The sequence below is a fragment of the Olea europaea genome, unplaced genomic scaffold (assembly GCF_002742605.1).
Source record: "Olea europaea var. sylvestris unplaced genomic scaffold, O_europaea_v1 scaffold139, whole genome shotgun sequence".
Taxonomy (NCBI): Eukaryota; Viridiplantae; Streptophyta; class Magnoliopsida; order Lamiales; family Oleaceae; genus Olea; species Olea europaea.
This window is the reverse complement of record NW_019231420.1, coordinates 127,437-142,750: the sequence shown is the minus strand read 5'-3', so window position 1 is coordinate 142,750 and position 15,314 is coordinate 127,437. Positions and strand designations below refer to the sequence as shown.

The 15,314-nt window shown below is 33.2% G+C and overlaps 2 protein-coding genes across 3 annotated transcripts; one reads left to right on the top strand and one right to left on the bottom strand.

The window, feature by feature from the left end:
- Positions 1-4,765: 4,765 nt before the first annotated feature.
- On the top strand, positions 4,766-8,082 carry LOC111375578. 2 transcript variants are annotated; one of them, XM_022998416.1, is made up of 4 exons: positions 4,766-5,103; positions 5,191-5,262; positions 5,792-7,522; positions 7,616-8,082. In XM_022998416.1, exons 1-3 carry the CDS (start codon positions 5,025-5,027, stop codon positions 6,031-6,033), a joined length of 393 nt encoding a protein of 130 aa, XP_022854184.1. In that variant the 5' UTR covers positions 4,766-5,024; the 3' UTR covers positions 6,034-7,522; positions 7,616-8,082. The 2 variants fall into 2 exon arrangements, 1 of the variants encoding a protein (XP_022854184.1); XR_002699333.1 differs by having other exon boundaries at positions 4,777-5,108.
- Positions 8,083-8,503: 421 nt separating this feature from the next.
- LOC111375577 lies at positions 8,504-10,081 on the bottom strand. Its single transcript, XM_022998414.1, has 2 exons — positions 9,719-10,081; positions 8,504-8,906 (listed from the first exon to the last, which is right to left on the bottom strand). The coding sequence occupies exons 1-2, from the start codon at positions 10,008-10,010 to the stop codon at positions 8,815-8,817; spliced, it is 384 nt and encodes a 127-aa protein (XP_022854182.1). The 5' UTR covers positions 10,011-10,081; the 3' UTR covers positions 8,504-8,814.
- Between the last annotated feature and the right edge of the window lie 5,233 nt (positions 10,082-15,314).

Here is a 15,314-nt window from a genome sequence, read left to right as displayed (position 1 = left end):
CTCTTGAATCTCATTTCGAGAACTATATTATACACATATCGAATTATCTAAATGAATATCGAAAATAGTTAAAAGTACATCAAACGTGTGTGTTAAAAAATGTGTATAACTCGTCTTTTTTTCTTTAAAAAATCAATTATTTTATTAATATTTGTTATTTTTTCATGACAATTTTTTCAATATAATTTATATCATTTTCTTAAAAAAAAAATATTATGTGATATGACGTCAACTATTTTTTTTGGACGTAAAAATTCAAATTAGACAAAACACCAGCATCACAATGTTGAATATTTTTAATACTCAGTCGAAAAGATGTGGATTAATTTAGTCGACGATATTAAATATTTTAGATGTATATAAATTTTGGAGGATTAAATTCAAATACATCAAAATTGGGTGATTAAATAAAAATCTCAACCCTATTTAAGTGATAAAAAATTATACTGTGGCTCAACTCGTGTTTGGCTCCATTAATTTTTTTTTTTCATTTTTCTCTCTTTTATTTTCAATCGCAGAATCTTCTATAAAATAATATTACACATAAATAAAAAAATTTTCATTAAATCGATTGAATATTGAACAATAAAAAAATATTCAATTAATTATATGATTTAATTATATTGAATATAATTATCATCAAATACGTCCTTTATATGTAAAATAACCACTTAGACTAAAATAATGTTTGATATATAAATTATGAGTTTCAATAATTTGGGTTTTTAATCTATGTATCAAGGGAACATTTATCCTATCCCCAGAAAATACATTTTAATTATAGCAACACAAAATTGAGGGCAACTAATTTTTCATCCTGATTATTTTAACATCTGAAAAAAATTTATATATAAAAGAAATTCGATCATTTTTAGGAATTTCTTTTCTTATTGTTACTTTTTTCTCTCAATAAATTAATTTTTTTAAATAATCTAATAAAATTTTTGATGTCATTTATAAAATTTCCTAATAAATTTTTAATTTTTTTAATATCAAAAGTGACATCATTTAAAAAATTTAGAATTTCGATAACAAAATAACTTTAAAAATTCATCGATAATTGTACAGTAGTCGAATACACAAATCTTCTATATTCTGTCAAAGCTCATTTCGAGAATTATATCATAGACACGTCGAATGATCCAAATGTATATCGAAAATAGTTAAACGTACATCAAACGTGTGTGTTAAAAAATACGTATAACTCATCTTTTTTTAAAAAAATAATTATTTTATTAATGTTTATTATTTTTTCGGACAATTTTCTCAATATAATTTACATCATTTTCTTAAAAAATAATTATGTGGTATGACGTCAACTATTTATTATTATTATTATTTTTGAAGTAAAATTTCAAATTATACAAAACAATAGCACTACACACGCATAGGAAGACCATTAGTAATGATTTCAGAAGTGAAGTGAGATATTCAAGTGTAAGCTAGAGAAACATAAATATGTCCTGAATGAATAATGCTCACCACATTCTCGCCTCGTGCAATGCACAGATTGTAATATTTTTAAGGTAATATTGACGTGTAAAATATTAATGGATTCATTAAATTTTCACCTAAATCTTATAGAAATTGACAATCATTAGTGAAATTTAATAAGGATAATATTCTACTAAGATTCAACTAAAAAGTGTTTGCTAACCAAATTTTTTTCCAAGGAAGAAATTAATGTGGATGATACTAATCTTTCTAAGTTTACAAATGTTTGACAATTCATAATTGTGCTATGTACCAAAATATTAATATGTAACCATTGAACAAGAAAGAAAATTTATTGGGAAAAAAAAGTAGTAAAAATATTACCCGATAGATCATAATGCTAAGGAAATGCAATGCAATAGGTGAAGATCACTTTTACCTCTCTCAATAAAATGACTTAGACATAACATTAAAATTACATAATAAATCATTCATAAATGATGAAAATTAGCTAAATAAGAAGTTGAAATGGTATTCATACAGAGTTGTAGTAACATTTATTGTGGTCTCCGTGTTGTGCGGTTTTCTTCCAATTGAAACCGGATGACCTTCCAAAAAAAACATATTCCACAAAATAACTCGTTCAATGTGAACATGAGTGGACAGAAATGAACATTAAAAAGCATATTCACTGTTATAAGGTAAAAAAAATAAAAATAAAAAGAAAGAAAGAAAGAATTTGAAGTTGCGTGAGAAAATGGAAATGATGGTTCGAAAGGTGATGGTACTGAAAAAATGTGCCAAATGAACTCTCCGCGCAGCCCGGAGAGATGCCCAACATCTCTCCGTGCTGTGCGGAGAGATAGATTCTTTACCAAAAGAAATGAATTTTCTGACCATTAGTGGGTCCCTTTGTGAGAGGAAAGTTAATAATACCATTAGTTTTCCCATTTGTGAGATAGGGAAGTCAATAATTTCGGTTGGGAGATCTGCAACAGTCCAAAATGGGCTTAAAATCTGGGAAAAAACAGAAACAGAGAAGACCATTGGACTACGTTTCAGAAGTGAAATGGGATAATGAAGGGTAAAATAGGAAAACTCAAAATACGTCTTGAATGAACAGTAATTGACATATTGCCTCTTATAGTAAGTAAGATATTTCGTTAACCTTTAACAAAATTTACTAAAAAAATGATTTTTATCTAAATCGAATAGGGGCTAATGTGGCCAATAGCCATGTAATGTATTTGTAACAGTGGTATTAGAGAAATCACCTCTGCGGGATAGCCTTTGCTCGCAAGTGGGGAGGCTTACTTCCTAAAGTATATTAATATTTGTAAAACTCACTCGTCAAGAAATTTAGACCCCTGTACACATTGAGATAGAGTAGATTGTCACCAAATTCCTTTTTTTTCTTTTTAATCTAACCACTGGCTCGTCTAGAAAGGCTTTTGCAAAGTTAAAACCTATTTCTGAGATTAAGAGGTCGCCTTAAAAATATGTTTAGATAATTTTGCAAGTGATTTGTATGACTATAGTCTATAAGAATTTTTAGAGGAAATTTATTGTCGACTTTATTACTTAAAAGTTGATTTTATGGTCGTGCATAATTTGTCATCTCTTTGCACTTACTCTTGAAAGATGATATTTACGAAATTAAAAGAATCGAGTATGCACTCAACGAATCTCTTTTAAGTAAAATTAACCTCTACGCTTATAAGTACATGGAAATGGATGTATATTCAACTATAACACTTCCTTCAATATTGAACCCAAAAAAAAAAAAATAATAAATAAATAATACATAGAAAGGTGATAAACAAATTTACGAATTTAATATTTCTTGTTCTCTTTACAGAAAATTTCTGTATGAACAAATTTAATCTGTTTAAGAAAAAAAAAAGAATTATGAATTAGAGTGTGGTCCATGTTACTTTTGTATCTTTGTTTTTTTTTTTTTTTTTTTTTTTTTTTTTTTTTTGGTGCTGATTGACCCAACACTTGAATTAAGCCCATGCCGCATAGGAATATATGATAGAAATCACCTCATTTTCTTGTTCTCCTAGTGTTGGGACACCAAGATGAACAATTTATTATGCATCCATGACTTCTATAATTTTTGTTCGGTCGCCCTATTCACGAGCATGCCAAATAATTCTGCAAAAAATTTCAAACTATCAAAATTGTCCTCAATGTGATTAAAAATCATCACGTATCTAAATAGTTCAACCTGCTAGAAGTTTTTATGCAAAACCGCAATGGAATAAGTATCTACAGAATATCTGACACATAATACTCGACATGAATCATGTACCACACATAGAGCGCCGGGCAGCCTTTGAGAACACGGGGGTCGTCACTTTTATCCACCTGCAAAATAGACATATCTTCACGTAAATAGCCCCGACAAAACTAATGAAGATCAACTTTCAACTATGTCGTAAATAAAGTAAATAAACTCTGTTTAAGTGGCAGTGTCTTGCATTAAAATGCATCACAATTGGACAATGAATTATAAGATTTACTAAAATCAATATAAATGATGTGTGCAAATTTTTTAAGTAAATAATTGTTATAATAAAATAACTTTTTCTATTAATTAGGTGAAAAAGTATAAATAACTTATTTAGTTACTATCTAAATGAGTAAATTTTTTTATTTAAAAAGGTTGAAAAGAAGTAAGTAATATGAGAATGGTCACTTTAATTTGTTTCCCATTCATTCATTCAAACCACCTACTTAGTTTGACATCCATTTTTCAGCTAAACATTCTCCACATCTTTGTGCTAATTCATAGGATTCAACAGAAAATTCTAATAATTTGATGACATGACACACAAATACGTAGGATTTGCAATTGAAAAATGGAAGTCAAACTATATCAATGGCCTGGATTAAATATTTATAAAGTTTAGTGATAAGTCCGAAATCAATGACCATTAGTAAAATCAACCTTGTATGAAAACTAAAAATTATTTACAAATAACTTATAATATTCTCATGCTTACTGCTTAGCCAAACAAAGTCAATATCATAATGGAAATATAAAATCCTAAAAAAATTATTTCACGCATTGCTGACAGCCGTAGTGTGAGGGTTCGATTCCTAAGACATGAAATTTGACTCCTTGTAGGCGCAATATACAGGTAGCTCTTGTTCCCTGATCTGTTGGGACATATTCCACAATTTACCTCCCTCACAAAGTTTTAGGGGCGGGACGATGGGAGCTCTCAAGGTTGGGGTTCAACCTATATAAAAGGATTTTGCTAGATGTAAATTTCATTGTCCATAAAGCCATCCATAATGTTGAGGTGGCGAGAAATTGGGCATCCCACATTTTGAACTCAATTTCTCGCAGCCAAAAGAAGATTGGGAAGCCTGAAAAACAAAACCCCCAATTTTGAACCCAAACCCTACCCATTATTTCTCTTTCCCTTCCCATTCGGCCATTCCCACTTCCTCTCTCCTCTGCACAGAACCTTCGAACCCGACCTTCAAACCCACCCAAAAACCTTCCTTCATCCTTCCATCTGAAGCTCCTCCGGTTGACGGCGACCGAAGGAGAAGCGCATTGGTACGGCGAGCGACCAATGGACGGACCATCAGACCAGCACTTCGAATTTTCCGATGTGCTCGTTGAGGAATTGGAAGGCTTCGCCGATCCAACTGGTAATGTATAGCGTCGCCCAACTTCTTACTGTATTATATGGAATTTAAATTGTATGTATTTCACGTAAGTTCCTCCGCCCAATGCAGAGAAGGAGGCCCATATTGAAGGAGATTCACGTAATATGTCCAACTACACGGCTGACAAGATTCCCTGCGATGGTATGCTGCTCATAGTAATCTTTGAAGTTTTCGTTTCTGTTGTTTCCTTTGATTTTATGCGTCAGATAAATTTGGAATTTGAGGTGCTATGTTGATACTATTGGGATCATTCTTTTGTATTAATAGCAAGTTATGTTCTAATGAATAGTTCTGGTAATGAATTCATAATAGTTGCAACAAACTCTGTTTGTTGGAAGGTTAATTGGGAGGGAGGGGGCTTGAGAGCTCAAGGCAAAAAGTAAAGTTAATTATTTGTGAAGCATATTCTATGATTTTTTGATCTCATTATAATTCTCATTTTTGTGTGTGTGTGTGTGTGCGGAATGCTATCTACTTCTGATTTTCGTGTTTACTTGTAGAAAATGTGGATTGATTACCTATGTGCATCTAAGGTAGTTTTGAATGTCGTAACATTGTTTGGTGTTGCCTGTAATTTGATATGTATTACCCTGTTGTTTTTCTGCTGAGTGATGTAAATAAAAAAAAACTGCATGTTGTTAATTCATTTGAGTTTGTGGTTTTCTTGTAGGAGTGGAGGTTATATCTGATTTTATAGGCGACAATGGTTTGGAAGGGAAAATGTTAGGTGTTGAAAATGAGATTATTGTGCGTGAGGTTGGTATGAAATTTGCGGATGAGATAGAGGTATTTGAATTCTACAAAAAATATGCTTACCAAGTAGGGTTTCCTGTTAGAAAACGAAACACGAAGAGGGGAGATGATGGGATGGTACAGTATGTGAGTTTTACTTGTAGTCGAGAAAGTCAATGAAGCCGTAGCAACCAAACATCTTTGAATCCTACACCAACCATTGAGATAGGGTGTAAAGCGAGGTTAACTGCATGTTATGATACCCGTGGAATATTTAGAATAAATGTTGTACATTTAGAGCACAACCATAAAACAAGCCCGTCTAAGTCTAGATTGTATAGATGCAATCGACAACTTAGTGAACATATTAAAAGACGACTTGAGGTGAATGACATAGCAGGAATCCCTATGCATAAAAGCTATAATTCAGCTGTAGTGGAGGCGGGGGGTTTCGATATCATGACATTTGTTGAGAAGGATTGCAGAAATTTCATTAATAAAGTGCGGCGTTTAAGACTTGGTGAAGGGGACGCCACTGCAATACAAGCATATTTCTCGAAAATGCAAGCACGTAGTCCTGGTTTTTTTTTTTTTTTTTTTAGTATGGACTTGGATGAAGAGTGTAGGTTGAGAAACGTGTTTTGGGCAGATAATAGAAGTAGAGAAGCGTATAAGGAATTTGGTGATGTCGTGACTTTTGACACCATATAACTTACTAACAAGTACGATATGCCGTTCGCTCCTTTTGTAGGCATAAATCACCATGGGCAATCAACTTTATTAGGTTATGGGTTGGTTTCAAATGAAGATACAAACACGTTTGTTTGGTTATTTAGGACATGGCTTGAATGCATGAATGACAAGGTTCCCGATGGCATCATTACGGACCAAGATCGGACAATGCAAAATGCAATTGAGAACTAAAGTACAGAAGGAATTTCTAGCTGATTTTAGATCATTCTCACAAATGGTTCCATGGGTTACTATGTATGATATGGAGAAATAGTTTCAAGAAGTGTATTCTATCACAAAATTTAGGGAATTCCAACAGGAGTTCACATGCAAGGTGTACTGTGACATTTTATCTGCTGAAGACTTTTATGGATTAACAAAGTATCAGGTGCGAGAGGATATCAAGAGCAATGGAGGGATGAAGAAAAAAATGTTTACAGTTTGTTTTCGTAGAGATAGTTGTGAGGTTGAGTGCAACTGTCGTTTGTTTGAGTTTCGAGGAATCATTTGCAAGCATGCCATCTCAGTGCTAGTACGAAATGATGTGTCATTGTTGCCTGAAAAGTATGTTATGAGGCGGTGGAGGAGAGATGTTAGTAAACAATACATGCGGGTCCCAACCACGTATGATGGTTTGGTTTGTACTGCTAAACAAGTGAGGTATGAGCAGTTTTGTGCTGCATTTACGAAGATGGCTGACTTGGTAGCGAGAAATGAGGAACGATCGAAGAATCTCTTGCGGTGGATTGAATTCCAAACAAACGAATTGGCTTTATCAAAATGTAATAGCATTGAAATGCATGGATTTGAAGATACGAATGATGCAAACATACAAATTCTAGATCCAAAGTTCACCAAACGAAAGGGTGCACCATAAAAGATGTGCGAAAAAAGTCCATTGGAGACACATTCGAAGAAATCAAAGGGTCGCAAAAAGGTATAAATTTTGGGTCCTTATAACTATCCGCTTGCAAATTATGTACTGCATTGAATTAAGTTGAACTAACATTTTTTCTTGAATCATGTGCAGGCTCTTGTCAACTCCGATGTCGCAAACACTAGTATGTTTGAGGATGCACAAGTTCATAACGTGTCATCTTCGCACGTGTCACATCATTTTGGGACACAAGGGAGCACGCAAAACTGATTTTTGGGATGCAGGAGAGCATGCAAAGCTAGGGATATGAAGGGTGCGGAATCTTATTTTTTGTTTATGGGATGTAATTTTTTTTGCTTTTGTTCATATGAAGGGTTGCCAAATCGATTTGGCTTATTTAGTTAATATAAGGCTGCCGAATCTGATTTTTTGTTTATGGGATGTAATCTTTTTTGCTTTTGTTAATATGAAGGGTTGCCAAATAGATTTGACTTATTTTGTTAATATAAGGCCGTCGAATCTAATTTTTTGTTTACGGGATGTAATCTTTTTTGCTTTTGTTAATATGAAGGTTGCCAAATTGACTTGGCTTATTTTGTTAATATGAAGGCTACCGAATTTTATTTTTTGTTTATACGATTTTAAGATGTGTTGTTAATGTTACTACAACCATGTTATGAGTCATTTTTTTCTTTCAAAGATTCCAGTGAGCTGATTTCGGGTTTAGGTGCTGCTCATTACAATTTCTCAAAGCTGGTGACTCCTGATTTTGGGTTTAGGTGCTGTTCATTTTTAAGTTGAATTTTTCGAAGATTGTTACAAGGGTGTTGGTGCTGATTCTGTAAAAGTGTGTCGAGAAATGCATGGTTCTGGTTAAGTAGGATTTTGATACTGATTCTTTGAGTCCTAAAATGCTGAAGGAAAGAAGAATCAAGTGGAAAATGATGCTGGGATTAAAGGAAAAATGCCATGTCTAGACCTTCTTCCACTTCAGAAACAAGTCACATAAACATAAGTTACGTCAACATAAACTCATTAGAATTCATTTTTAAAGCTTCCTGGATAGTAAACCAAAGTAAAAACTTGACAAATAATGAGTTCTTCCCAAACATAAATACTACATAAACAGAAGTTTGAATGTTACTCTGTACTACATAACCATAAGATCGAATGCGACTCATTGACAAACACAAACATAAGGAGTACATAGACATAAGTTCAAATGCTACTCCATATGCTTTCCCTTCCCATCGTTCTCCGTATGCTTTCCCTTTTCCCTTCCGATAGTTAATGCAAGTGATATCTCCACGTTGTCTTCTATCTTTAATTCAGCAGCGCGCTTCAACAAGTTGTCAATCGGTGCTTTTGCCTAATGTTGTTGTGGCCCAAAGTAGGTTGATGGAGTTCCAATGCAAACGCCACTGCACTGCCTTCCTTAATATAACTGCAAGAATAATTACTTCAATTTAGGACACTTCCTGCCATTGCTTAATATAATTGCAAGAACAATTACTTCAATTTATCCACCAACTTCACATGCAAGATATGCTATAGATATGTTAAAATTCTTATTAGCATTTTTACCATCTCCCATGTCCCAGGAATAATGATCATTCACAGATTTGCATTGATAGCAAAAAAACCCCAGATCTGGCATAACATAAACTAGGAAAGAATCAGATTAATGGACACAAAAATTGCTTGTTTTCTGGAACAAGTTTCATCAACCAACTTGCAGGGATTTAACCCCTAGTCAATCTGCCATTCAAGAGGAATATTACATAGTAATTGTTTTACACAAAACAACACCACTCACCAGCACTCATCAGGCCTCACCAGTAAGAAAATCACAGAGAGTTACAGAGACTTGTTGCAGAGAATTTTCTCTCTCAATCTCACTTTCTCTTACTATAGAATGTGTTCCCCACATTCTCTTGCTCACATCCTTTCACGTATCAGCCCTCTATCCTATTTATAGGCAAAGGAGTGTAGAGATTTACAAGAATATGTATGTATGATTCAGCTAAAACAACTACCAGAAAATCTGTTAGAACCAAAGGCTCCTAACTGATTTTTCTAACTCACTAACTGATCCAACTAATGAGTTTAACCAACTGAATCAAGAATCAACATTTTCTTTACAATTATCTTAGATGTTACGACCTTCACACGCATTGGGCGGAGGAACTTACGTAAAATACATACAATTTAAACTTCATATAACACAGTAAGAAGTTGGGCGACGCTATACATTACCAGTTGGACCGACGCCTTCCAATTCCTCGACAAGCACATTGAAAAATTCGAAGTACTGGTCTGATGGTCCGTCCATTGGTCGCTCGCCGTACCTATGCGCTTCTCCTTCGATTGCCGTCAACCGGAGGAGCTTCAAATGGAAGGATGAAGGAAGGTTTTTGGGTGGGTTTGAAGGTCGGGTTCGAAGGTTCTGTGCAGAGAAGAGAGGGAGTGGGAATGGTCGAATGGGGAGAGAAAGAGAAATAATGGGTAGGGTTTGGGTTCGAAATTGAGGGTTCTGTTTTTCAGGCATCCCGATCTTTTTTTGGCTGCGAGAAATTGAGTTCAAAATGTGGGATGTCCAATTTCTCGCCGCCTCAGTATTATGGATGGCTTTATGGACAATGTAATGTAAATCTAGCAAAATCCTTTATAAAATCCTAACAAAAATATTATTTCCACGTGTTTAATGCACAGGGAAAGACAAGATTGGTACCTTGGGCAAATAATGGGACAAGAGACCTTTGTTCATTCCATTCCATATCCTCCCATAAGTTGTTTGGCTACATATTTATTAAGATTTTGATCTATAAGTGATCAAATTTTATTTTTAATTACACATTTTAATGAACATATAAATACTATTTACTTATTCACGACTAATTTTTATTTTTATAAATTCTTCCGAGGCTAACATGTTATTCAAAAATTGGTTCCCCAACTTATAGATTTATTTTTAAATGGTCTCTAAATTCTATATTTCGTCACTAGACTTTATATTATTTATTCTGTTAGTCCCTATTAACGATTCAATGATTGTTTAAGTGATATAACTGTGGTGTTTATTATGAAAAATGTTATTTCTTGTCCAACTTATGGTGTTTATTATGAAAAATGTTATTTCTTTTTCTTAATAATATCTATTGGTATTGTTTGTCAGGTAAATTCCCAGTAATCATAGGTTGTTTTCAAGGAGCCACTCATGATTTTTATTTTGGCTTATTAGCTCTAAAAGTCCATATGTTTGATCTTTAGTGTACAAAAGGTCCATACATTTCAATTTATTATTATTATTTTTTTTTTTGGTGTGTGTGCATTTTCCCCCTTATTTGAACGTTTCATTGTGGAAATTGTTCTTTCGCCCATTTGCTATGAATTCCACCATTAAATGCACAGCTGGACTTGCTTTTTAATTTGAAATTGGAAGGGCAAAAAAGTCAGATCACTTCAAAATCTCTTCTTCTAGCCATAAAACAGGTTATTCTCAAAAAAGGAAAAGAAAAAGATTAATCAAATCAAACGACCATTGTTCATCATCACCATAGCAGCTATATTTACGAAAGTCCACTATTTATCGTCACCATGATTGACGTGCATTATTAAAAATTGAATTTTGGCTTCCACACCTACTCTCATCCACCATTACTATCCACAGCAAACCGATTTCCAAAATCACAAATCATAGTCCTAGAATTCTGCATCAAAAGCAAAAGTTGTAAATTTATTTTTCCCCAAATTTGAAAATGTGAAAAACATCCCTACGTTACAAAACGTTTTGCATATAACATCCTAACATTGAAACTAAAACATCCCAACATTTCAAATGTTTCTTGCTCAAAACGTCCCTAAGTTTTGACAATTTTTGCTCATGTCCTTGCGTTTCAAATTTCTGTGAGAACTGTCCCCATCATATCCCGTAGGCATCTTTTCATTCACAGAAACAGAATGATCTTAATCAACCATAGCAACTCAAGACACTAATCAATCATGGCAATTCAACATACATTAAACGACAAATTTAAAACAGTAATAGAATTAAGAGTGAAACAGCAACAGAATTAAGAGTGAACTAAATTTGCATCTAAAATAGGCAAATTATACCGTTGACATTCAAACACATAAAGAAAATAAATTTAATTCAACAACATTTTCAAGTTGGCATTACAAATGCATTGAACAAAAACCAAAAAAGTAAACAGACTGTCTATAATTGCTTACTGGTGGTGGTGCCCCTTTGCAGCTCCTCCTATTTTGTCCTGGTTCACCACATTTTCGACATGTCTGAGTTTGAGTTGCTCTTTTCCCTGCACCATATATGCCTGCTAAAGTTGTCTTCGAAGGGATTTCATTTTGAGAAGACTTTTTGGACTTCTTCCCTTGACTTGAAGATTCCACCTTGTTTTGCTCTTTTCTTCTATTTTTTTGGGCCTCCCAAAACTTTTGGTGTACATAGGTGGTTTGAGTGGATGAAGACTTAGACTAAGCCATGTACATAAATAATTATACTTCGGCCTCTAGAGAGGCAATCATATAACTATCTGGCTAAAGTTGTCTTCGAAGGGATTTCATTTTGAGAAGACTTTCTGGACTTCTTCCTCTAACTTGAAGATTCCAACTTATACTAAGGCCTCAAGATACCATCGAGGCAATCATATGGCAACAAGGGATTTCTGATAACTGCCAAGCACAATATATACAAGTTCTTGCCCTGAGGTCAATAGCATGTAATACAATGCCTGCATTATGCCGAACTCGTAACTTCTCTTTCCTGCATATTCAGCCCACTCAAATCTTGACAGTTTACCGTTCTTATCGAGAATATTTTGGATTCTAAGGCCTATTGCTGATGTCCATCTATCAACTAATTCTCTACGAGCTTCAATTCTCTTCATGAAATACAACCTAACCTCCTCAAGTATGGTTAGAATGGGCTTCTCTCTTGTCGTGACAATTGTGCTATTGAATGATTTACACAAATTGTTCAAAAGCATGTCACGTTGAGTCTACTCTCTTAAGTGGGATTTGCTCCAATGAGATGCTAGTTTTGATTCAAGCAAACCATACGCAATCAGTTCCAAGTCAAACGTCTTTTGCATGTCTTCAAGCCATTGTGGTACAGTAGTGGCTTTGGCTGCATCCCAAAGACAATGGCAATGCATGCAATTGCAATGTGGCTACAACATATATCTGCACTACTAGATGCCCATCTCTATCCCAAAATATTTCTTTAATACCCTCCTCATTTTTCATTCTAGTCAACCCCTTCCCCAAACTCATTTTTCATTTTTGTAGTAAAACTTCAACATCAAAGTATTACCAGCCGCATTTAAGAACTTTGTCAAATAGGCATGAAAAAAATCAAAGAAAATCACAAATCCATTTTCGTATGTCAATTTTCTTGGCTTAGCATAGAAGTAGCCTCTGTGATGCAATTCAACAGTGAAGTAGCTTGAATTTGCACTTGCATGGAAAAGAATATAGAGATGAGGGAATGAACAGTGAAATGTGGTATGGAAATAAAGAAATGCACATTGATCAACTCGGGGCAATAATGAACTGCACATCATATAGTGCTCAAAACCCAACCAAAACCACAAAAATTTAAATTCCCAACCGATGTCATGTAATTTTAAACGAATATCTACGAACCCTCAAAAAATTTCCTCGCAGTGCTAAATGTCTTTTCCCATTTTCCATTCCAATAAAGTTCCAATATTTAATTCCATAGGCAACAAAATTAACGAGGAGAAAACAGTGATCATGAATGGACAATGTTCAAATCATATGTGGGTGTCTCGTCATCGAGCTTTCTAATAAATGGAGGAATTATTTTGATTTGACACAAAATTTCGTGGAAAACAACAATAAATTCCATAAAAAATGGCAAGAAAACCTCGATCACTCAATGCTTGAAATTTCGAACAGTAAAGTAAAAAATAATGGACCCACAGCGAAATAATACCTTATCTAAGTTCATCCTTTACAGCGTGCAATTTTCGACAGTGCTATGAGTATATTGTGGTGTCCATTTTGGACACACCAAAATGGACACTCGGTGCCTCAACATTGGTCGAGGAGCCTGCCACACCTGGGCCCACAGGCGCCTCGACGTTGGGTGTCCATTTTGGACACCACAATGTACCTCAAGCATTTTTCAATAATTTTAAGGTTGAGGATACTTCTTATGGACGTGCACTTGAGCTTGTTTTGCAGGATAATGAATTGGCTAATGGTTTGCCCTCTTCCAATGAAGTGGAGGCTTTTGTACCAATAGTGGACATTTCATTGAAATTTAAGCAATCAAGACTTCGAAAAGGATATAACATCAAGAGGTGTCATAATGATTATCTTATAAACTTCAATGAAAATCCAAATGTGTGACTAAAGTGGGAGATTTTTCAAAGAGTAATGCTGTTTACCTCCATTGGTACTAAGTACCGTCTAGATGACAATTAGATGTCATTAATAATAGATTCATTTAAATATAACATCATCACGTATGACAATTTAGACGGGTGCTCTAACACCACTGATATCAGATGACATTATTCTTTTTAAGAGTTTGTTGAGGTTAAGAAGTGGGCTTATGAAGAGGTGAGGGAAGTATTAGGAACAATAGTAGAGAAGAGAAAGTTGATGGACTATTTAACGCACTGTTAATTATATTTTAGAGAAAATTACATATTCAATTAAAAAAAAACCACATAAAAGTGGAGCGTCCACAAGTGTAGCTTACTTTCGTACATTGTATTTTTTTCTTTTTCTTTTTCTGTCAAATTTAAATGGGAAATACCTCAAATTGACCTAAATAAAGGAAGGATTTTCCAAAATAGCTTTTGATTTTTCTAAACATTTTGCACTACCTAAAACACCCTTAAACAAATATTAAAAAACAACCCTTTATCTAATATAAATCTTCTATTTAAGTCCTTAAATAATTAACAAATAATTTTTCTAAAAATTTGTGAGAATTATTAATGACTAATTATAAAATAGAAAAACCCAAATATAAGAGAGGACCATATAATATAAAAAAGGTTGTTAAAAATAAAAAAGAAATTAAGTTTGAAAAAGAAATTGAGAAGATAGGATATCAAGAACAATTATATGCATCACAAGAAATATTAAAATGTTTCAAAGAAAACTTATTAGAAAATTTTGCTAAAGGAATTGTAAGAACAATAATTATAAAAGATATACAAGATATCATAGATAAATTGGAAAAAAGGAAGAAAAATATTTCAAAATATGATATACCTTTTAGAACAGATATATATATGATAACAGATATTGATATTATAAATTCTCAAACATTATTAGACTTTGAAAAATTACTTAAAAATTTATAAGAAGGCTAATAAAAAATAAATTACCACAAACATACAAAAAATTAGTCTTTATCTTAAGATTTTATTTACACCTAATAGTAAAAATAAAAGAGTTTTTGGAATATAAAAATTTTAGATTCATGATTATTAGATTTTTAGATTATTAGATTTTTGTTCGCTCATAGTAGCACCCGCACAGTTGGTATCAGAGCCATAGAGATCACGAGAAAATATATAAAAAATAAAATTACCTAAAAGATTATGATTTTAGAAATTATTGAGACTTATAAAAATAAACTAAGATACCAGGTAAAATATAGTTATGACATAGAAGGCTATATAGAGGAAGATAATATAGTTGGAACATATAGTAAAGATATAAACGAAGTATTAGAAATTTTTAGAGTAATTAAAAATCTACCTTTAGAATTAAAAGAGAAAATAATTAAAAAGATATTATTTGAAGAATATAAGCATATATATATATATATTAAAAGTAATCCAGAGGG